The sequence below is a fragment of the Salvia miltiorrhiza genome, chromosome 4 (assembly GCF_028751815.1).
Source record: "Salvia miltiorrhiza cultivar Shanhuang (shh) chromosome 4, IMPLAD_Smil_shh, whole genome shotgun sequence".
NCBI lineage: Eukaryota > Viridiplantae > Streptophyta > Magnoliopsida > Lamiales > Lamiaceae > Salvia > Salvia miltiorrhiza.
In genome coordinates, this window is record NC_080390.1 from 47,879,021 (window position 1) to 47,902,666 (window position 23,646).

Here is a 23,646-nt window from a genome sequence, read left to right on the forward strand (position 1 = left end):
AAAATTTGTCATAATTTTCTTCACAAAAATTTGAGTACAATCGGGTGTAGCCCACAACCGGGCTGACCACACCCAAAATAATGTTATTTATAAGATTCGAGTCAGGGTCTAAGTGAGGGTGCAACCCGATTGCACGATACACTTGGTTGTATCAAAGACCACCTCAATTTTCTTTTTGCCTTGTCCATAAAAAAATTACCACTTTTATTTATTGCAGTAGGGTCCACACAACTCCAATCACATTCAAAGTGAAACTCTATTTTTCTATAGAGAGAGGGAGTATGTTGTTATTCTGGTGAAAGAGAAAACAGTTAAGTATCAAATACGCCCCTAACATAGAGGACCTTATCACGTATAGATTCCTATAGTCGAGGTCGGTTCAACTAAACCCCCGAAGTTCTTAATTTCGTGCAATTAGCCCCTCCCCCTAATGGCCGTTTAACACCTTTAACTATTTTAATTTTTTTTAATTTCCTTGGTGGTGGGACCCACGTCATCTTCTTCGCCAAGCTCGTCGGAAACTCGCCGGAAACACACTTGGCGGCGGATCTGCGACCTCTCCACCTTGACGCTGATCCGCAGCACCCTTCGCGATCTCCAATCTCAACTCCGAGCTGCTGCTGTCGTTGATGTCCCATCCACGATGAAGATGTTTTGAGAGTTGAGGCAAACAAGAATGGATTGATAGAAAATCAGTGAAAGAAAAAAAAAAAGGTGGTAGTAGCCAACAAATCCCACTCCAAATCTGAAGAATCTCCATCGTTGCTGACAATATTCGCTTTTGTCCGGTTTTCAACCGAAACGGACACGCACTCCACACATTATATACCTCTTCCACACACACAATCTATCTCTGTATTTTTGTAGGTGTATGTATAGGCGGTTGTCTTGTAGTTTACTGTGATATCTTCACGGAGGAGATTGTGGGGGAATGTTCTTTGGCTTTTGTTCCAATCTGAAGCAATTCTATTCACTCTCTGATCCGCAACTCTCCACCTTCTCAGTTAATTTGTTTTTGGCTTTTCTTCACGTTTTTTGGAGTCTGCGCACTAATCGCCCCACGCAGTTGAGATTGCAGAAGGGAATGGAAGGCATCTGCTAAGGAGATTGCAGATGGGGTCGGAACTGCTGCTCTTCACTTTCCGACGTATTTCCCGCGCGTTTCCACCACCAAGAAAATTAAAATAATTAACCGTGTTAAACGGCCGTTAGGGCGGAGGGGCTAATTGCACGAAATTAAGGACTTAAGGGGTTTAGTTGAACCGACATCGACTATAGGGATCTATACGTGATTAGGGTCTCTATGTTAGGGACGCATTTGATACTTAACCCAAGAGAGAGAGAAAAAAAAAAAGCGACAATAATAGTGTAGGGGTGATTTTCATAGGAAAAGGTGTGATGTGGCTTGAAGGGTATACATTTAATAGCCGAAAAATACACAAACTATCACGAGATTTGCATATTGCACATCACCTTTAAAATTAGCTTCAGAATACATCACCTTTTAATTTAGTTGTAAATTGCACACGGCGAAAATTTCGGCAACTCTTAAGTTTGATCGGCGATGACGTGGACAGTATTAACATTACATGGCAATATAGCATTACTCGTGGCTTTTTTTACACGCTGGCAAGCCACATGGGCAAAACGACGTCATTTTGATATTTTGAAGAATTTACTTAAAAAAAATCCTGAAATCCCAGAAAATTCCACTGCCTTCTGCGTCGCCGTCACTATTTCCAAAATCCAGCGAGCCATCACCGGCCTCCCATTCCGATTCAAAGGCTGAGCTTGAGCCTTCCCTTTCAGTCGAACTGAACCCTAGCCTGTCCAGGGTTCTCCAGTTGTCGCCTCTATCAGCAACCCACAACCACCGCCTGGATCTACCGCCATTTGACTTCGAAACACCAAGACGTCACCTCCTCGCGCCGTTGGGCTACACCGCTCTGCCCCTTCTTCCTCCGGTCACCACCGCATCCTCTTCCTCAAAATCGTCGTCACCGTCATTCTTCTATTTCAGCAGGCGCCGCTGTGGTGGGCAGTGCACTTCCAAGGACAGCTCCGTCCTCACCACCCAGTTCGCGCCGCCTCCACCAACCAAACCAATCGGATTTGCAAGGAAAAATCCGGCGCCACATCAACACCGATCAAGGTGGTGGTCAATGCGTGTGCAAATTACAACTAAATTAAAAGATGATGTATTCTGAAGCTATTTTTGAAGGTGATGTGCAATATGCAAATTCGGTGATAGTTCGTGTATTTTTCGGCTATTAACCCTTTAAATAAATTGTTATGAGATTTGTATAAAGTGAAGAAAATGACTCATTAAAGTTTATTTGTTAGACAATTCATAAAGAATTTGTGAAATGAATTTTTTGCAAACATTAAGTATGAATGATGTTGAAAATATAAGGGTATATGTCTCAAAATATAACACTACATTTATTATTTACGGTTCAAAATGACCAAATAAAAAATACACTCTTCATATACGAAGCAATATAATATTTATATATATTTAAATATTTAATTAAATATCTATAAATATCGAATCAAATCAAATATTATAATATTATATTTCTATTTGAATATTAATTAAATCCAATTGAATACTTGTATTGAAATTAGAATCGAATATTAACATCAAAATTAGGAATTAATATAATTAAGCTAAATTATTTGATTGGTTTAAGGACCTAGCATTGGCCAAACTCTCCCACTCACCCAAAAATCTTCACTCTTTTATTGCCACCTGAAACTGGCCAAATTTCATACACGCGCACGCGCACGCGAAGAGCGTGGAAGCAGATTTGCAGTAATAACGTTATATAATCGTGTGTTTCTTTGTGTGTGCAATGTGCATCAGCATCTATATGTATTTCTCTAATTAGCAAAAATGAGCCTTCTTGTTAATCCACTCGCTACAACCTGTGTAAAAGATGTTCACGGCGGCCGGAGATCCAGATCCGGTCTCCTCTCAACCTCTGTCAAAACTCGCATTTCAGCAGTTTATACCAAAGAAGATAAAAATCCGACTTGGGCGGCGTTCGATTTCAAGCGCTACATGGTCAAGAAGGCGGATTCCGTGAACAAAGCGTTGGAGGCAGTGGTCCAGATGAAGGAGCCCCTGAAGATCCACGAATCCATGCGGTATTCTCTCCTCGCCGGCGGGAAGCGAGTGCGGCCGATGCTGTGCATCGCCGCCTGCGAGCTGGTCGGCGGCGAGGAGTCGACGGCCATGCCGGCAGCCTGCGCGGTGGAGATGATCCACACCATGTCGCTGATGCACGACGACCTCCCCTGCATGGACAACGACGACCTCCGCCGCGGGAAGCCGACCAACCACAAGGTCTTCGGCGAAGACGTGGCGGTCCTGGCCGGCGACGCGCTCCTGTCGTTGGCGTTCGAGCACGTGGCGGTGGCGACGAGGGGATCAGCGCCGGAGAGGATCTTAAGGGCTCTGGGCGAGCTGGCGAAGTCGATCGGGGCGGAGGGGCTGGTGGCGGGGCAGGTGGTGGATATATGCTCGGAGGGGATGGCGGAGGTAGGGCTGGATCACCTGGAGTTCATCCACCTCCACAAGACGGCGGCGCTGCTGCAGGGCTCGGTGGTTATGGGGGCGATTTTGGGCGGAGCGAAGGAGGAGGAAGTGGAGAGGCTCAGAAAGTTCGCCAAATGCATCGGCCTCATGTTTCAGGTGGTCGACGACATTCTCGACGTCACCAAGTCGTCGCACGAATTGGGGAAGACGGCCGGGAAGGATTTGGTCGCCGATAAGACCACGTATCCTAAGCTTCTAGGCGTCCAGAAATCCAAGGAATTCGCCGACGATCTCAATCGGGAAGCGCAGGAGCAGCTCCTTCACTTTGATTCTCACAAGGCTGCTCCCTTGATTGCTATTGCCAATTATATTGCTTATAGGAACAATTGAATTCAAAATCACTCTCAATTCTAATCGGACCAGAATCTTGTAATTCTATATTTGGATAACTTTTTCAAATTAATCAGTTTATATATTGAATCACTCACAGTCCCCACTTCATCTAATTCCAAATCGTTCCGTTTCATTTTCGAAAATACAGCAATAGTTGTTTCGCGGAGATAAATTCTCTGGCCTCCATTATCCACTTTTAGTCAAGAATCATTCAATTTAACAACTCTACTTTTCATTTATTACTATTCGTTATTTCTCTTGTTATTATTTTGATTAATTATTAATATAATTTCACTCCAGATTTCTCATGCTTCTATATGAATGGTAGTAATGCTTGAGTGTTGGCTGAAGCCACTGTTATAAAATCGACAAACTGAAAGCTAGAAAATTATCTTTACAAGATCTTGAACTCGAAATTTTAACGATTTTTTCATACTTGGACACTACTACTATGCAGCAAGATGGTCTGGTGCTATAGTTTTGGTTGCCCTTCACGTGAATTGATAATGTCATACTTAGGTTTGGTGGAAAGATTTGGCAACATATTTGATTAAATAAGGTGAGACATCATTATCAGCTAGGAAATTACTAGTGTCAGTAATGTTTTAAAACGCCTTCCTGGGCAATAGTATTAAACAAACAGAACCTAATGTAGTGTAGGTAGGCTGTAAGCGGCCTCACTACTTCTTATAGCTCATTTCCCCATCTCTTTCACTCATCAAGTAATCCACACGTCTTCGAAATTGATTTTTTAAATCAATAAGGATGCGTTCTCTTTGGTTGTAAATTTATCATGAGAAAATGAAGGATAATATTATCCTTCCTTTGTAGTGTAAATGAGGAATGAGTAAGGGTCAAGTAGGAAATGTGGAAAAAGAAAAGAATGATTTAAATGGTGAAATTTTGTTTATCCTTCATTTTCCCATGATAAATTTACAATGAGTTAAGGTACAAATTCACCCCTAAACTAGACACCTCTAGAGCGTATAACCCCTCATTCTCGACCTTGGCCCAAATACACCCCCAGAGTTCATAAAAAGGTGCATTTAAACCTAGAAAGTTAACGGTCGTTTCTTGCCGTTAACTTGTTGGGTTAAAATGCACTTTTTTTTATGGACTTTGGGGGTGTATTCGAGACAAGGTCAAGAATGGGGGTTATACGCGCAAGTTAACTTAAATTCTTTTTTTTTTTTTAATTTCTAAGTGGGACCTCCTGCTCGCCAAATGAAAAGAAGTGTCAGCGGCAATGATATGTGGCGCTAGGAGTTGACAGGCGAGCATCATCCTTGCCTAGTCCTTCAATGGCAGTAGCGATAAACTTTTATAGAAGAAGGTTGTGTGTGATTGAGAGGGGAAGCTAAGGAGCTCGCCAGCAGCCCACTCACCAATTGATCTGAGTGAGTAGGCTGTTGGCGAGCTCCTTAGCTTTCCCTCTCAATCACACACAACCTTCTTCTCTCTCTCTCTCTCGTGAAATTTTGAATACCCAAATTGAGCCCTAATTCCCCTATAAAAGTTTTTCGTTGTCGCCGCTAAAGGGCTAGGCAAGGGTGGTGCTCGTCTGTCGACTCCTGGCACCACCATCCCTCTCTCTAAAATCCAATGACATCATTGCCGGTAGTTTCCGAAAATAGGTGAGGCCGTTGTTCTATGCCTCGCCCCTTTCTCCTAAAAACGCAGTTGCCTCTATGTTATTGCAGATGACACTTCTTTTCATCCGGCGATTAGGAGGGCTCACTTAGAAATTAAAAGAAAAGAAAAAAAGAATTTCAGTTAACTTGCGTGAATATCCCCTCATTCTCAACCTCGTCTCAAATACACCCTCAGAGTCCATAAAAAATGTGCATTTAAACCCAGCAAGTTAACGGCAAGAAACGGCCGTTAACTTGCTGGGTTTAAATGCACCATTTTTATGGACTTCGGGGGTGTATTTGGGCCAAGGTTGAGAATGAGGAGGTATACGCTCTAAAGGTGTCTAGTTTAGGGGTGGATTTGTACCTTATCCCATTTACAATTAAAGAGAACGCAACCTAAAAGAAAATAAAAGTGAATGTTCTAATGGCACTAAAACGGTGGTTGAGATTATATATATTTGTTGATTTTTTTTAGATTTTTGTGTGCAAAATTATGCAAAAAAAAAATTAACTGGGGAAAGGGGGTGGTGTGGGGTGGGGTGGCAAGAAATACCAGATTTGTCGAAAAATGCAATACATTTTTTACACAATTTAATGCATTTGTGTGTGTACCGATATGCATTTTTGTGTGAAACTTTACGCATGAAAAACATGTATGTTTCCAAAAAATTAAAAAAAAAACATCAATAAAAAGGAAAAAAAATAATTTTTTTTTGTATCCGATCTTTTTTTTTTCGGTTTTAGCCCTTCGCGGATTTTGCCTTGGAAGGCCTTTGAAGGCCTCTGCCATGTGTCGCAATCTCGGTACGTCACATGGATAAAATGTGTGATCTAGATTGGATACTACGTATTACCTAAGGTTTGGGTACTACATGATCTCATTCATATATATATATATATATATATATATATATATATATATATATATATATATATAACGTTAATCATAATTCTATCCAAAACAATATATACATAACTACTAATTATTAGAATAATATAAATCCTATTTTTTTTAAAGTAACATAGGTCTACAATATTTTATCACCTATTTTATATATATATATATATATATAAAATAGGTGATAAAATATTGTAGACCTATGTTACTTTAAAAAAAATAGGATTTATATTATTCTAATAATTAGTAGTTATGTATATATTGTTTTGGATAGAATTATGATTAACGTTCTTATGATTATTGCAATTTAAGTTTTCGTCTAATTAATTTGTTGGTATCTGCTGGAAATTTTGCTAATGATATTACTAAATAGCAACTATAATATTTAACAATAAATATTCTTGTAAATTTTATACTATAATTCCCAATAGAAACTATATATTTAACATAAATATTCTTTAGATATGATCTTGTAATATACTCTACTATAAAAACAGAAATTAGGACTTTCTGTGAAGGCACAATATTATTTGAGTAAAATTTTGAAATAGCCAAAATGAATCATGAAACACAAATTATAGCCACTCATTGAAAAAACATAAATTTTGGCCATTTTTATAGCTTTGAGACGTTTTTGCCCTTAATTGGGCGGACTGGGTAAGGTCAGGAGCGCGGGTCGTGTGCTGGGTAGGATCAGGCACGCGGGTCGGGTTAGGCACTTATGACACTATTAGTGCCATAAGTGCCAAGATTTTACTTTGGTTTTATTTTGGATTTCCTTGGCACTTATGACACTATTAGTGCCATAAGTGCCAAAATGACTATTTTACTTGGTTTTATTTTGGATTTCCGTTGGCACTTATGGTACTAATAGTGCCATACGTGCAGCACAAATACAAAAACAACATCATTTAAACTCTAAATGGAACATCTAAACCCTAAATGGATAATCTAAACCCATAAATGGAACATCTAAACCCTAAATGGAATATTTAAACCCTAGGGGGAAGTGTGCACTTATGGCACTTATGGCACTACATACGTGCAGCACAGATCAGATCAGATCTGCCATGGCTGAAATCGAAGGAGGCGGTGATTAGATCTGTCGATGGAGGAGGTGGCGCAACGATCTAGATCAGATCCACCGCCACCGCCTCATCAGACCATGATCTGCCGCCGCCGCCTCATCCTCTACTCCGACGAGGCGCGCTGGAGAAAGAGAGAGAGAGAGATGAGAAAGAGATAGGAGAGAGCGGCAGCCGCTGGAGAGAGAGAGAGGGAGGATCTCCTCCACCACCGCCGCGAGAGCTCCGACGAATTCTCCAAGCTAGGCGCCACTGCCGCGCAGCCGCTGGAAAGAGAGAGAGGGAGATGAGAAAGAGAGAGGTGGGGGCTGGACAGCTTTGCTGTTCGGCTGAGAAATGGAAGCACAGCGAATGCGGCGATCCAATTGGCTGTCATTGGCGGATAGAGATCTTGGTGGCGTTGGTACAGGAGATAAGAAAAAGAGAGGAGAAAGGGAGAAGGGTAGAATAGTCATGACATACAAAAAATGGCCAAAATTTATGTTTTTTCAAATGGTGGACAAAATTTGATGTTGTATGTTGAAAATGGTCATTCGGCCCTATTGTTTCATATTATTTTATTATTTATCGGATTAGTTAACTCAAACTGAAAGTCAAATACAAGAAAACAAGTGAAGCATTAGTTCAAAATTACATGTATTGTCATCGGACTACGATCATGTGGCCTTTCTTATATAAAAATTAAAGTTTTTATTATGTTATAGTTAAATAAAATGTAGATAAGAATTTATTATCAATTATCATTGTCTATCAATTTCGACATTTATATATGATACCTATATGACACCTACAATTGTTCCAATCGAATTTGAATCATGTTCTATTTGAATAATGATGTGGCGTTGAGCAATTGTTTTGTTATGTTTGAATGTAAATTCCGCGACGCATGTCCTGAACATGCATCTCAAGTCAGTCTTTCCACTGTGAACACTTGTATTATTTAGAAATCACAATAGGTTTTTCTCCATTGTGATTTGTGATCGTCACGTGACACTTTTGTATGTGTTGAGTTTCATTTCGGTTTAGAACGTACATTCAATCCACTTTAACAGATTAATTCCCTTTCTTTATTCGTACTTCTTAATTCCCTCCCTTGATCATGATTCTTCGGATTAGCTATCTTTAGTTAACCCAATCGTGACAACAAAATTATTTGATTTGTTTACAACTATCCCTTCAAGTACCAAGGTAAATTGAATATATACATAGCTTCAATTTTTATAATGCAACAACCTTAGTAAACAATGACGTCATATTTGATAATAGAGTGGGCTTTGAAAATGGCCACTTTGAAATAGTAAAAGTAATATATCAACAAGGATGAAAAAAAAATCAAAATCAAAATTGGCCACACTTATCATTTTACCCTCACATAAAAAACTTAAAAAATATCCACTAATTTTTTAGTTGTGAATTCGAGTTTTTGAGCTACAATTCACGACCAAATGATATTGTTAATCGTGAATACGAGTTTTAAAGCTTAAAATCACAATTAGAAATAGTGTTGGTTGCGAATTCGAGTTTTAAAACATGAATTCACGACTAGCATTATTTCTAGTTTTTTTTAAAAAACAAACAAACACTCAAAGGGTGGGTGAGGGGTTAGGCTGTCACAGCCCACTATCCCAATGACGGGTTAACAGGGGTTATGACTTGGGGTGAACAATAAGAAATGGAAATGGACAATTACTTAACATTAAAGTATATGGAAATGTCACTCATAGATAAAATGCTAGGATCATATATGATTATTTGGATACTTATAAAACATACACATAAATGAGAACTGATTAAGGTGGGTTACCCAATAACACGTGTCACAATTTCATAACATAAAGTTATCCTAATCAAAGTGTTTTGCAGCGGAAAACGTGTGAGATATACATATGAAGATGTATACTCAAGGTTATATTTCTTGAAATGTTAAAGGAACACCCGCTCAACATCATTCCATTCCATCAGCTGCTCAACCTGCACATTTAGAAATACATGCAGGGCTGAGTATAAAAATACTCAGTGGGCATAGCCGAAAATACAACATGCATACATATATAAATTGAACTGCCATAACAGTAACACACAGGGGTTTTCTTAAATGACCTGCGCTTACTAAAATATTTCTTTCATTTTCATAAAGTCAATCGGCCGATCATTTTCCTTCATATGATCCATATCTGTTCCTTTCTATCATGCGCCGGGAAGGAGGCCTCCTTACCACGGACGCCAAGACCGGTCGCAAGCGACTCGCGGTCTCCATGAGTGTACACGTTAACCCTAGCTAGCGACCTTTGTCTAGCATAGGATCCCAATTGGATTTCCTTTAAAGTTGGCGAACCAACACAGATAGGATACATATAAAAACATAAACATTTTTGGCAGTCAATCATTTCATAAACATTTCATTTCATTTCATAAACATTTCATTTTCATTTCATAAGAGTCATTTATCATTTGGCATAATAATAAACTGAAATTAACAGTTAAAATCATCTCATGCATATATTCGTATAAGAGGCCTACGACACGCAGGGGATCTCTATATACGTATAGTAAAAGTAATGCCCACCTGGATAGGCAAAGCCTGAAGATCATAATCACATAACCTGTCTTGGGAAAGCAGTGCTAATCCCCTTGGTCCACAAAGCCTACAAGAAATTATATTCTTAATAGGTCTCCTTGAATCTAATCTTAAGTCATGGTGTAGTGCTTAATATTCTATGATTCACTTAGCCGGGTTTTCAAAATTTAGTAAATAAATAATTGAAAACTAAATTCTTGAGTTAAGGACACCAACAATATCCTTACTCGATTTTCTTAAATAATTGGAATTATAATTAAAACCAATTAAATACCTTTATTGCAAAATAAATGCAATTTCATATCATGCTTAGCATATATTAAGTAATTTACTTAAAATATGCACATAATAATAATATAATATTATTATGCAAATTAAAAATAATTAATCAAGGTTAATAAGTCTAATTAATTAAAATAGTGCAGTCCATTATAAATAAAGAAGCTGCACAGCCCAATTGAATAAATTAATAAAGGCCCAGTTGAAAATTTAAAACAAAATCATTGGCCCAAGTAATTGAAATAAATCGGCCCACACTCAAGCCCAAAAATCGGCCCAGCTTTCTTGATTAAATAAGAGGCCCAAATGCTCTTCTAAATAAATGAGCCCACTAAAATAAAAATGGCCCAAACTCAATGCAAGCCCTAGCCCAACACTAGTCTTCCTTCCTTCTTATCTCAAAACAAACGCACGCATACACACAACCACAAACGCAGCTCACTTCCCATCTCACTCTCTCTTCTCTCTCCATTCACGCCAAAATCTCTCTCAAAGCTCGGCCGCCGCAGTCTCTCTTCCGGCGAATTCACGGCTGAAAGGCTGCCGTCTCTCTCTCTCCCTCGAATCTCCTCCGGTCTCCCCCTGCCGCTGCCAAGCCGCGGCCGCGTCCCCTGCCACCATCTTCCTCGATCTCCTCATAAGAACCCACACACACAGACGCCATCCCTCAAACTCTCTATTCTTCGGCGACGCAACAACTACAAGTCACCGTTGTCTCTCCCTCATCAGTCACCCTCTCTCTCGACTGATCCAAGATCTGCTCGTTCCTCTTTCCTCTCGAAGTTTCACCGCCGCCGGAGCTCCATTCCCTTCACCCAACTGGCCGACAGCAGCAGCAGCAGCAGCAGCCACTGCTTCCCTCGGTCTCCCTCATCAATTTCCCGGCGACAGCAACCCACGGCTGCCGCCGTCCTTCGCTCAATCCCCCGCCCAGACCAGACCACACCACCTCTCTCTCTCCAGCCGTGGCCGGGCAGCAGCGGCACCGCCGCCGTGCCCTGCCTCCCTCCGCTGAACTTTGGCCGACGGCAGCAGCTTCATGCCGCCACCATCGCCGCCCTCTCTACCCTGCTCTCCCTCCGTCCGTGGCCGGACGACAGCGGTAGGGCCGCCGCGCCACGGCCTCCCTCTGCGAAATCTCAGCCTAGTCCAGCCACCACCCCGACTCGACTCACACCCAAAAACAGCAACCCGACTCAACGTAGCAAGTTCAGAAATAAAGAATAAAAATTCAAGCTTTGGGGTTCTACTTCTCTTCTCAAACGTGCTTCATATATGTATATATGTACACAGATTGTATGCAGATTTAACATAACTTATTTGTACATTTATTCAAAATGTTTTTCTTGTTTTCTGTAAACACATGTATATGAATGAAATGGGTCATCATGGATTTGAAGTATGTGAAGGTTTGATGTGCTACAATTGTAGTGTCATAACTGAATGAGCAAGTATACAATATGTAGAGAGATTCAAAGATAAAACCTCTGGTTTGAGTTGCTGAAATCTGAGTTTTGTGGCAGTTTGATCCATTCGCAATATGGTTGTGCTCTGCACTTTGATTTCTTTGAGTTTGTTGGAACTAGAGGAGTGAGTAAAATAAGATAAGGGAACTTGGCTGTTGTTAGTGCTTCCTGTTGTTCTTGGCTAAACTTGAACTCTTTGAAGGAGTATATGTTGAGGTTGGTGACTTGTGAATTATTGGCGTAGGAGAAGAGTGGAAACATGACTACAATATTTGCTTTCCATCATGGTTTAAAGCTGGAAGGAGAGTAAGTACAGGGTGGGAGTAGGTGGTGGATGGGAATTTAGCTAATTTTTAGTGTTGTAAAGTGGAGATAGGTGGTGGATGGGTGGAAGACAAAAGTAACGTGTGAGTGGAAATAGGTGGGAGTAGTGGGAGGAATAAAATAATAAAATAAAAAGTCTTCCCGGTTGTACTATGAAAACTGTAATAATTCTTCAGTGTTTGCTTAAATAAAAGCTCGTGAAAATGCTTTGAATGCTAAATTAAATAAATATGCAATGCATATAAATTTAATAACTAAATTTACAAATGTTTTTGTAAATCATTTTTGTTGGAATTAAAATAAATTCTTTTTCTCAATCCGGCGTGAATCATCTTAAATCTTAAGTTCAAAATAAATTCTAAATTTAACTCAGGGAAACGGGGTATTACATTCCTCCCTCCTTATAAAAATTCCGTCCTCGGAATTGCATATCTGGTATTCTATCTTGTGATACTAGTCATTCGTTTCATTCATCTCTTTTGTGGCCTTTTCCATCCTGTGATGGTTCCACTACATGACGAGAACAATATTATTGCCTCGTAAAACTTGAATCTTGCGATCAAGTATCTGGACTGATTTCTCATCACAACTTAGGTCCTGGCTAGGACTACTTTATCTTGCTTAATCACATGCTTTCTTAATTGCGAGGTGCTATACGTATTGTATACATCCACAATGCTTGGTGGCAGAGCCAACTTATAGGCTACAAAGGCCTAACTTATCTAGGATCTCAAAAGGTCCTATATAACGGGGTCGTAACTTGCCCCTATTTCCCGAAACGTATAACTCCCTTTGAGGGAGAAACTTTGAGGAAAAATCGATCCCCAACATTGAATTCTAATTCCAATCGGCGTTTATCGGCGTAAGACTTTTGTCTATCTTGAGTTTCTTTGATTCTTTGCTTGATGTGGTCGACTTTCTCAATCATCTGTTGGACCAGTTCAGGACCTAACAACATTCTTTCACCCACTTCATCTTAGTAAAGTGGTGAACTACCTTAATTGTTTCCTTCGTCCTAAGTCACCTTCTCAGATTTGACTAGGGAATTCTAATATCAAACTTTTCTCATCATCTTGGTAACTTTCACTTAAAGATTAATGGCACTCCTTCTGCCATGTAAACTCATTTTCTCATTTTCAAATGATTATTTAATGGGGGTTTCTAAGTTTCTATTGTGGTGGCGTTCCAACTTTATTCTTGCTGTAGCTTCTGGCACTTTAGCCAAAGCATTCACTCTCTTAACTTGAGCCTACTAGCCTTGGGGTTGGGTTATACCTTAAGTTTAGTTCTAGTGCTTTCCTTCCATTTCCTTTTTCTTTACCTCCACCTTGAGGTGGTGTACATATCTTGTTTGTGCGTGAACTTTTTCCTTCTCCAATTGTTGTAGTGACTCGGTGGTGAGAATCTCGTTCATTGCTTGTTCCTTCATAATATCTCCTTAGTTTACTAGGGAAATTGAAAATCTCATGCCGCGATTCATTTACGAACTTCTTTACGCATTTCTCATTATTCATTTATAAATGACTTAAATAAGCATTTTAAACTCCATTAAAAAGGAATTGATTTAAAACATTTTAATCCTTTTAAAATCCATACTTATAAAGCCCTAACTCATGCTCTATCTCATATTCTATCTCTTTACTCATCTCTATATAAACTCTCCACTCATCTCAAATCCTTAAGTTCAAGGATAAGTTTCAAGAAAATCATGGTACTAAGTCTCGATTTATCTCTCATATAAGGCTCGTCTAATCTCATTCAACACATAGACAACACAATCACATAAGGCACATAAGAAAACACAATCAAACATTATCAAAACATGCTCTGTTTTTACACTGACTCAACTTCAAAATCCAACCTGTTCTTACTCCGACACCTCTTGGACTCGAGACTCATACCAAAAGAAAGGTCTTCGAGTCTATTTTCATAAAAAAAAAAAGTAGAGTCAAAAGCTCGAAGTATTGTAGGAGATATGACTGTTTTACTACAGTCTACCATATTCGGCAGTTTTGAGCAATCGAAAACTTGGATTTTTGAAAAATAGTAAATGTTGTCAAACTGAGCTCACATTTTGTGGATATCTAGCTAACACAATACGGTTAATACCATAAAATTTTGAAAAGCTAGATCACACAGGAAGCTACTGAAATGAATGACTCTTTCCCCTGCTCTCTGAAACTCTCGGTAGTAATATGCAGTTTCAGTTTTGTATTTTATAAAAATAGTAAATGAAGTCCAAATGACTTGAAATTTTACCGATGTTCTCAAGACTCATGTAGAGACTTGGTATAAAATTTTCAAAGCTTTTTGACATTGAAAAACCGTCGATCACAGTAGGTCAGTAGGCCTACGAAATTCACCAAAATCTCATCTCAAACTCTTAAAATACTCAACTCAACATTCCTTCAAGGAAACTCATTAAAGCTCATTTTAAACACATATAACGCTCACAAACATTCAAGCACAATATAATGCTCATCATACTCAAATCTTGACTCTCTTCTTACATCATAACCTCAAATCTCTAGTAAAACGTTTCAATGAACGCATCATTAAAATTCTCTTCTCATTTTCATGATCAAAATTACTCAAATACTCAAACACGATCTCATTCATCATATAAATCATTATACACATATACATTCCCTTTTATCATGTACTAAACTCTAATGAAACTTCATGTATCATCATAAAACTCTTAATAAAACATGACAAACTTTCACATAATGGTCATAAAGCAATTAAACCTCATTTTATCAATCATCGACTTCTCAAAATATGAAAACTCAAAAACTCATATAAACTAAACTAAGTCAAAAATTTCTTAGCCAACAAAAGACTTACTCAAATATAATTATACACTAATATCATGCTCAAATACATATATCTTAAGCCAAAATCACTTTAATAACACATAGGCAAAAAGTCCTAATTTTTATTAAACTAAACTCTTTTGAAAATATCACTAATCATGTATAACCTATTGATCAAATCATAGATCTAACATCCTAGGTTACCAATTAGCACAAATCAACATCATAAAACAAGATCACATATAGATACATATGTATGTCATCTTCTTCCTCAAACTAACACTTTTCATTTTTCATTTCTCCACCTCAAGCTTCAATCTCATCCATCATTAATCATCTAGATCATCTCATAAACTCAAATCCATCATCAATACATCAATTGATTCATAGGATCTCAACATCCCAATTTTAGGTAAACCAACCTAATAGAAAAATCTATATCTCATGGCTAATCATCAAGATATTCATATATATTAACTCAATAATCATCAATCATCATATAAATCATCGACTCACAATTTCCCAATTTTTTTTTTTTGTAAACTAAACTCAATCGACTTTCACATCTCAAAGCATATACTTTCACAACACACATCAATCATCAACAAACACCACATAGATCTCATTTTTTTTCCCCCAAATCAAGGAAAGAAAAAGAAAATTTTTGAAGGGTAAAGACCCATTTTTTTTGAAAATTTTAAGAACAAGGGAGAGGTGATTTTCTTTCTTCATACAACATCATTCAAGCAAGATTTATGGAATACATGACCACTTACCCAAATTTCTCACCAAAACTCACATTTTCTCATTCTAGCTTGGAAGTCTTTCTTCAATGATTCTCTTGAATATAAGTAGCTAGGATGTGTTTATGGAAGATTTTAGAGTGGATTGAGGTGTTTTGTAAAATTTTTGGAAGCTTCGAAGGTCTCTTCAATGGAGGAAAATGGAGGAAAGTGAGAGAAAGAGGGAGAGAGGTGTTGGTCGAAAATGATGAGTGAGTAGTGAGAGAGGATTTTGCAAGATTGTAAATGATCTTGTGATCTTTAAAGAGGATTTTGTAATCTTAAGGAAATATTGACAATTAATGCCTTGATCTCTCTCTCTCTAATCTCTACACTATCTCTCTAATCTCTACACTCTCTTCAATAATCTCTACACTTGGCAAATTGTGGTATTTAGTCACATGGTAGGGAAATTAAAGTAATAGTGTGAGAAGGGTGATCAAAAATAAATCACAAAAACTATGAAAATGTACTAATTAATAAAATACCAATACATAATTATTCGTGTGACCACATAAAATAATTATAGCACTAATATTAGTGCACTCACTCAATTATAATATTCCTCTCATAGGAAAAATAATTTTAAAACAAAATATATGCTTGGAAATATTTTCATTAACCGGCATTCTTTGATTTCTCGGTAAAAATAAACTGCACTTGCTTTAGAAACTTAATTAAAATTCCAAGTGCTAATATCCTCAAATAAAAATCATAATAACTTGCTCACAATGACATACGTAACAAAACTCACATAATCAATCAGTCACGTAATTTCACATAATATCACGTCAAAGCAGTCGGCAAACACAGACAAACTAGACGTCTCTCCGACCGATTTTTTTTTTATCAATGTTTTTCACTCTTTCTTTCTCGACTCTATTTCCAACTCATTATTCCTATTTTCTTAATAGGACAGTCAATCTCTCTGACATCTCAGTACTCTCAATAGTGTTAAGACACTATCTCACAACATAGGGAAAAGTACGGGGTGTTACATGTACTATCAAATTTAGATAAAATTCACGACTTCATGCATAATTTAAAATTCATGTGGCTCATATAAATACATTTAACTCACCAATTAAAACTTATGCACCACATTTATAAAAATTTTCCTTTAACTAAGCACATTAAAACACATATATAATGATTAAATCACATCAGATAAATCAAACCAGTTTTTATTATAAATGGATGCCGAATCCTAATTATTAATAATTAAGCCCTTAATCAGGAATTAAAAGTCGGGTATGACATACTATCCACTTTAAAAGAAATTTCGTCACGAAATTTGTACCACAGAAAATAATTCTGGGTACTTCTCATTCATGCTAAACTCGAGTTCTCACGTCGCCTCTTCTTGGTCATGGTGCTTTCAAAGAACTATTACTAAAGGTATCGACTTATTCCTTAGTACTTTAACTTTCCGATCTAGAATAGATTCGGGTCTCTCCTCATATCAATTGGATTCCTAATTCCAATTTATATACATGAGATTTACTTGAGAATAAGTTCCCTCGTCCTTTTGCGGCGGTTCATTACTCCTACCTCATTCCTAGGGCTCATCTACGGAGTATCCTATTTTCCAAAGACCAAAATGGTCATCAACCCATTTCTTGTTACCTATCACATGCATAATACTTTCTTATGAATCTATCTTAAAACTATCATAGACTAATTAACTTAAGTCCTCATACTCGAACACTATATTACGGTCTTAGCTTGGACTCTGAATTTCTATCATAATGAGTGGTCGATATCATTTATAGGACAAAGACTAATAATCTCAACTACTTACAATGAGACACAATTATACGAAGCCATAATTTGGGTAGTATACTACATCGGTAGACTAACACTTCTTGGTCTTATCAAACAAGGGAATCTATTATGACAACTCACGAGTTGCAAGGCTCAAACTCAACACAACACCAAAGCAAGGTGTTGTAGAAATTGTTCAAGAGAATCAAAAGAATGACCAGAGGGTATGAAATGATTAATTACTAGGTCGAACAAAATGACCTCGAGTAAGAACCCATCTGGCTTTTCAACCGAAAGTTGAAACACATGGGTTTTCAACCCAAAAGACGTCTACTGAGATTTGGATCATGTGGACTGGCCAGGTCCAACATCATCACCTCCCAGTCACACGAGAAACATCGTCCCGAACTTGAAGGGCCATGAACATTCTATACATAACAAAGCATAAGTTCATCATGACAACTAAACTTATCTTAAGGTTCTCTATCCTATTGATCTCAAACTCCAAACCTCTCTTAAGACATATACACACAGACATACGTACACAGGCAAAACACACTATTCATAAAATCTATCCTGTAGCAAAAGTCGATTTGATATTCCGTCGCAATTGAACATTCGAACGTAGAGACTATGGTTCAACCTTTGATGCAACGTTTACCTTGAATTTGTCTTGTATCGTCATTCTGTGCTTTTCCTTTACCTCGTACATATCTTTCCATTCCTCTTTGTAGTTCAAAAGAATCATTGTTTTCTTGAGGGAGCTGAAATGCTCTAAGTTCTCTTTCATTCTTCTACATCATCACCTTAAGAATCTAGATTGTAGAGATATCCTACTAATCTAGTAGTCTATGTTCTTTTAAAATTGTGATCATGCAACTTATAGCAATCTATGTTTCTCCGGGAAAACATATGTCAATTTTTCTATCATTCGTCTGATCATAACATCATAGATTGCGAAAATATGCCATGAAAGGCAAAACATTCAACATTTCATCATAACCTGCTCTTCACATAAACATATTCATGAAGCATTTTAGAACATTAACATCTTTAAAACGTTGAAACTGCAGTTACCTTCTTTCCTTGATTGAGCACGATGCAATGGAGTGTTGAGCGGTGCCATATGAACCCATGTAAGTATAAAGAATCAAACTAGACTCGACTCTTTAGAATAAGGTTTCTAGGGCCAGAGCGAACGAACCGCTCTGATACCACTCTGTCACAGCCCACTATCCCAATGACGGGTTAACAGGGGTTATGACTTGGGGTGAACAATAAGAAATGGAAATGGACAATTACTTAACATTAAAGTATATGGAAATGTCACTCATAGATAAAATGCTAGGATCATATATGATTATTTGGATACTTATAAAACATACACATAAATGAGAACTGATTAAGGTGGGTTACCCAATAACACATGTCACAATTTCATAACATAAAGTTATCCTAATCAAAGTGTTTTGCAGCGGAAAACGTGTGAGATATACATATGAAGATGTATACTCAAGGTTACATTTCTTGAAATGTTAAAGGAACACCCGCTCAACATCATTCCATTCCATCAGCTGCTCAACCTGCACATTTAGAAATACATGCAGGGCTGAGTATAAAAATACTCAGTGGGCATAGCCGAAAATACAACATGCATACATATATAAATTGAACTGCCATAACAGTAACACACAGGGGTTTTCTTAAATGACCTGCGCTTACTAAAATATTTCTTTCATTTTCATAAAGTCGATCGGCCGATCATTTTCCTTCATATGATCCATATCTGTTCCTTTCTATCATGCGCCGGGAAGGAGGCCTCCTTACCACGGACGCCAAGACCGGTCGCAAGCGACTCGCGGTCTCCATGAGTGTACACGTTAACCCTAGCTAGCGACCTTTGTCTAGCATAGGATCCCAATTGGATTTCCTTTAAAGTTGGCGAACCAACACAGATAGGATACATATAAAAACATAAACATTTTTGGCAGTCAATCATTTCATAAACATTTCATTTCATTTCATAAACATTTCATTTTCATTTCATAAGAGTCATTTATCATTTGGCATAATAATAAACTGAAATTAACAGTTAAAATCATCTCATGCATATATTCGTATAAGAGGCCTACGACACGCAGGGGATCTCTATATACGTATAGTAAAAGTAATGCCCACCTGGATAGGCAAAGCCTGAAGATCATAATCACATAACCTGTCTTGGGAAAGCAGTGCTAATCCCCTTGGTCCACAAAGCCTACAAGAAATTATATTCTTAATAGGTCTCCTTGAATCTAATCTTAAGTCATGGTGTAGTGCTTAATATTCTATGATTCACTTAGCCGGGTTTTCAAAATTTAGTAAATAAATAATTGAAAACTAAATTCTTGAGTTAAGGACACCAACAATATCCTTACTCGATTTTCTTAAATAATTGGAATTATAATTAAAACCAATTAAATACCTTTATTGCAAAATAAATGCAATTTCATATCATGCTTAGCATATATTAAGTAATTTACTTAAAATATGCACATAATAATAATATAATATTATTATGCAAATTAAAAATAATTAATCAAGGTTAATAAGTCTAATTAATTAAAATAGTGCAGTCCATTATAAATAAAGAAGCTGCACAGCCCAATTGAATAAATTAATAAAGGCCCAGTTGAAAATTTAAAACAAAATCATTGGCCCAAGTAATTGAAATAAATCGGCCCACACTCAAGCCCAAAAATCGGCCCAGCTTTCTTGATTAAATAAGAGGCCCAAATGCTCTTCTAAATAAATGAGCCCACTAAAATAAAAATGGCCCAAACTCAATGCAAGCCCTAGCCCAACACTAGTCTTCCTTCCTTCTTATCTCAAAACAAACGCACGCATACACACAACCGCAAACGCAGCTCACTTCCCATCTCACTCTCTCTTCTCTCTCCATTCACGCCAAAATCTCTCTCAAAGCTCGGCCGCCGCAGTCTCTCTTCCGGCGAATTCACGGCTGAAAGGCTGCCGTCTCTCTCTCTCCCTCGAATCTCCTCCGGTCTCCCCCTGCCGCTGCCAAGCCGCGGCCGCGTCCTCTGCCACCATCTTCCTCGATCTCCTCATAAGAACCCACACACACAGACGCCATCCCTCAAACTCTCTATTCTCCGGCGACGCAACAACTACAAGTCACCGTTGTCTCTCCCTCATCAGTCACCCTCTCTCTCGACTGATCCAAGATCTGCTCGTTCCTCTTTCCTCTCGAAGTTTCACCGCCGCCGGAGCTCCATTCCCTTCACCCAACTGGCCGACAGCAGCAGCAGCAGCAGCCACTGCTTCCCTCGGTCTCCCTCATCAATTTCCCGGCGACAGCAACCCACGGCTGCCGCCGTCCTTCGCTCAATCCCCCGCCCAGACCAGACCACACCACCTCTATCTCTCCAGCCGTGGCCGGGCAGCAGCGGGACCGCCGCCGTGCCCTGCCTCCCTCCGCTGAACTTTGGCCGACGGCAGCAGCTTCATGCCGCCACCATCGCCGCCCTCTCTACCCTGCTCTCCCTCCGTCCGTGGCCGGACGACAGCGGTAGGGCCGCCGCGCCACGGCCTCCCTCTGCGAAATCTCAGCCTAGTCCAGCCACCACCCCGACTCGACTCACACCCAAAAACAGCAACCCGACTCAACGTAGCAAGTTCAGAAATAAAGAATAAAAATTCAAGCTTTGGGGTTCTACTTCTCTTCTCAAACGTGCTTCATATATGTATATATGTACACAGATTGTATGCAGATTTAACATAACTTATTTGTACATTTATTCAAAATGTTTTTCTTGTTTTCTGTAAACACATGTATATGAATGAAATGGGTCATCATGGATTTGAAGTATGTGAAGGTTTGATGTGCTACAATTGTAGTGTCATAACTGAATGAGCAAGTATACAATATGTAGAGAGATTCAAAGATAAAACCTCTGGTTTGAGTTGCTGAAATCTGAGTTTTGTGGCAGTTTGATCCATTCGCAATATGGTTGTGCTCTGCACTTTGATTTCTTTGAGTTTGTTGGAACTAGAGGAGTGAGTAAAATAAGATAAGGGAACTTGGCTGTTGTTAGTGCTTCCTGTTGTTCTTGGCTAAACTTGAACTCTTTGAAGGAGTATATGTTGAGGTTGGTGACTTGTGAATTATTGGCGTAGGAGAAGAGTGGAAACATGACTACAATATTTGCTTTCCATCATGGTTTAAAGCTGGAAGGAGAGTAAGTACAGGGTGGGAGTAGGTGGTGGATGGGAATTTAGCTAATTTTTAGTGTTGTAAAGTGGAGATAGGTGGTGGATGGGTGGAAGACAAAAGTAACGTGTGAGTGGAAATAGGTGGGAGTAGTGGGAGGAATAAAATAATAAAATAAAAAGTCTTCCCGGTTGTACTATGAAAACTATAATAATTCTTCAGTGTTTGCTTAAATAAAAGCTCGTGAAAATGCTTTGAATGCTAAATTAAATAAATATGCAATGCATATAAATTTAATAACTAAATTTACAAATGTTTTTGTAAATCATTTTTGTTGGAATTAAAATAAATTCTTTTTCTCAATCCGGCGTGAATCATCTTAAATCTTAAGTTCAAAATAAATTCTAAATTTAACTCAGGGAAACGGGGTATTACATAGGCAGACCTCCAACCTGTAAATAAATATCAACCAATATCTCATAGATGTGACTACAAACACCACAAGGAAAAACAGACATCAAACAAAACAAAACAATACAATTCATAGATGTGACTACATCCAGAGGACAAAGGAAACAACATCAAGAGGGAACAGACTAAAAACAAACTAACCTTCAGCATGATAACGGAATCTAAAGTTAGGAAAGGATAGCCAAGTTGATCCATCCTAACAAGAGCAAGAAAAATACGAGGAGCGGACAAACAATCGAAGATAGTCAAAGCCTGGGACCGATGCCTTCTCCTAGCCATAAAATTAGCAGGCTGGTTTCCCTCACTGTGGAGTTGAGTGAAACGAATCCGTCGGTCCTAAATAAGCTGTTGGATCTTTAGTTGGCAATTGAAGTTTTAAAACTCGAATTCACATCCAACACTAGCTTTTTTTTTTAAATTGTTACAACCAAAGAAAGGAAAAAACTCACTCACACTCTAGCTCATAGGGTGACTCGAACCCCCGACCTATTCAATTGTAAAATCGAATTTTGAAGCTTGAATTAACAACTATAAATAATGTTGATTGCGAATTCAATCTTTATAATTCAAATTTCCAACTAACACTAGCAGGTGAACTCCCTTTCTCCTTCTCCAATACAAGGGCTCATTGGAGATGGAGTTGACTCGGTCAAAATACAGTAAAAATACTTGAAGAGGACGAACTATTTTTGAATCATTATAAATCATCAATACAACTTAGTGGTAGGGTACTTTAGACTTTTTGCACAAAAATTGATCAAATTTTAAATTTTTTATCTGAATGGACAAATTTTAAATTTATCATATCAAAGTGGCCAATTTCATGTATTGACTCTTGATAATAAGTGAAATTATTTAATTTTTGTAATTAAAGGATATAAAGGAAAAATGAGAAGAAAAAGTAAAGTGTAAAGGAAGAAAAAAAAACCTGTAAGAATAACTAACCTTCTAAATTTTGGCAATAAAAATGTTGTTTCAAGGAATTTATTAATTTAAATAATTTAATACTACTTTATCAAATATTTTAAAGAAGTTATAGTGTAATTAGAGAAATGCTGTTTAGTTTTAGTCTTAATTCTTAAGTGATCAAAATAATGGTGCACGCATTTTAAATTGAAGAGCGTGTAAAATAAAATATTTTGGCTGCTGGATTCATGGATTGGACTCATCCCTGCAGTGGGCTTTTAGCAAGTGGTACCCAGAAAATGGTTCAAATACTAAGCAAAAATTAAAAAATATATATCGCCGTTGCCGGGGATCGAACCCGGGTCACCCGCGTGACAGGCGGGAATACTTACCACTATACTACAACGACTTTATGCTTGCTTAAATTTACTTTACACTTTTACCCACATAAAATGAACAAAGTTGAAATGAAATGAATTTGTATAAATCCAATATAAAT

The 23,646-nt window shown here is 38.0% G+C and overlaps 3 protein-coding genes and 1 non-coding gene across 4 annotated transcripts; 1 reads left to right on the plus strand and 3 right to left on the minus strand.

Moving 5' to 3' along the window:
* Positions 1 to 2,723: 2,723 nt before the first annotated feature.
* On the plus strand, positions 2,724 to 4,024 carry LOC131023922 (geranylgeranyl pyrophosphate synthase, chloroplastic). The gene has a single exon (XM_057953574.1). It carries the CDS (start codon positions 2,897 to 2,899, stop codon positions 3,929 to 3,931), a length of 1,035 nt encoding a protein of 344 aa, XP_057809557.1. The 5' UTR covers positions 2,724 to 2,896; the 3' UTR covers positions 3,932 to 4,024.
* A 5,217-nt stretch (positions 4,025 to 9,241) lies between these two features.
* Positions 9,242 to 12,173, minus strand: LOC131023923 (uncharacterized). Its single transcript, XM_057953575.1, has 3 exons — positions 11,894 to 12,173; positions 10,118 to 10,196; positions 9,242 to 9,522 (listed from the first exon to the last, which is right to left on the minus strand). The coding sequence occupies exons 1-3, from the start codon at positions 12,133 to 12,135 to the stop codon at positions 9,475 to 9,477; spliced, it is 369 nt and encodes a 122-aa protein (XP_057809558.1). The 5' UTR covers positions 12,136 to 12,173; the 3' UTR covers positions 9,242 to 9,474.
* Positions 12,174 to 18,851: 6,678 nt separating this feature from the next.
* Positions 18,852 to 21,791, minus strand: LOC131023924 (uncharacterized). Its single transcript, XM_057953576.1, has 3 exons — positions 21,512 to 21,791; positions 19,739 to 19,817; positions 18,852 to 19,143 (listed from the first exon to the last, which is right to left on the minus strand). Exons 1-3 carry the CDS (start codon positions 21,751 to 21,753, stop codon positions 19,096 to 19,098), a joined length of 369 nt encoding a protein of 122 aa, XP_057809559.1. The 5' UTR covers positions 21,754 to 21,791; the 3' UTR covers positions 18,852 to 19,095.
* A 1,693-nt stretch (positions 21,792 to 23,484) lies between these two features.
* Positions 23,485 to 23,556, minus strand: TRNAD-GUC (transfer RNA aspartic acid (anticodon GUC)). Its single transcript has one exon. It is a non-coding gene; the product is annotated as a tRNA-Asp (tRNA).
* Between the last annotated feature and the right edge of the window lie 90 nt (positions 23,557 to 23,646).

Coding starts and splice junctions, on each gene's coding strand:
- LOC131023922 (XM_057953574.1), top strand. CDS start 2,897: ATGAGCCTTCTTGTTAATCCACTCGCTACAACCTGTGTAAAAGATGTT.
- LOC131023924 (XM_057953576.1), bottom strand. CDS start 21,753: ATGTTTCCACTCTTCTCCTACGCCAATAATTCACAAGTCACCAACCTC. Junction 19,818..21,511: donor TTCAGCAACTCAAACCAGAG/GTTTTATCTTTG, acceptor AATTTCTTGTAG/GCTTTGTGGACCAAGGGGAT. Junction 19,144..19,738: donor TTCAGGCTTTGCCTATCCAG/GTGGGCATTACT, acceptor CTAAATGTGCAG/GTTGAGCAGCTGATGGAATG.
- LOC131023923 (XM_057953575.1), bottom strand. CDS start 12,135: ATGTTTCCACTCTTCTCCTACGCCAATAATTCACAAGTCACCAACCTC. Junction 10,197..11,893: donor TTCAGCAACTCAAACCAGAG/GTTTTATCTTTG, acceptor AATTTCTTGTAG/GCTTTGTGGACCAAGGGGAT. Junction 9,523..10,117: donor TTCAGGCTTTGCCTATCCAG/GTGGGCATTACT, acceptor CTAAATGTGCAG/GTTGAGCAGCTGATGGAATG.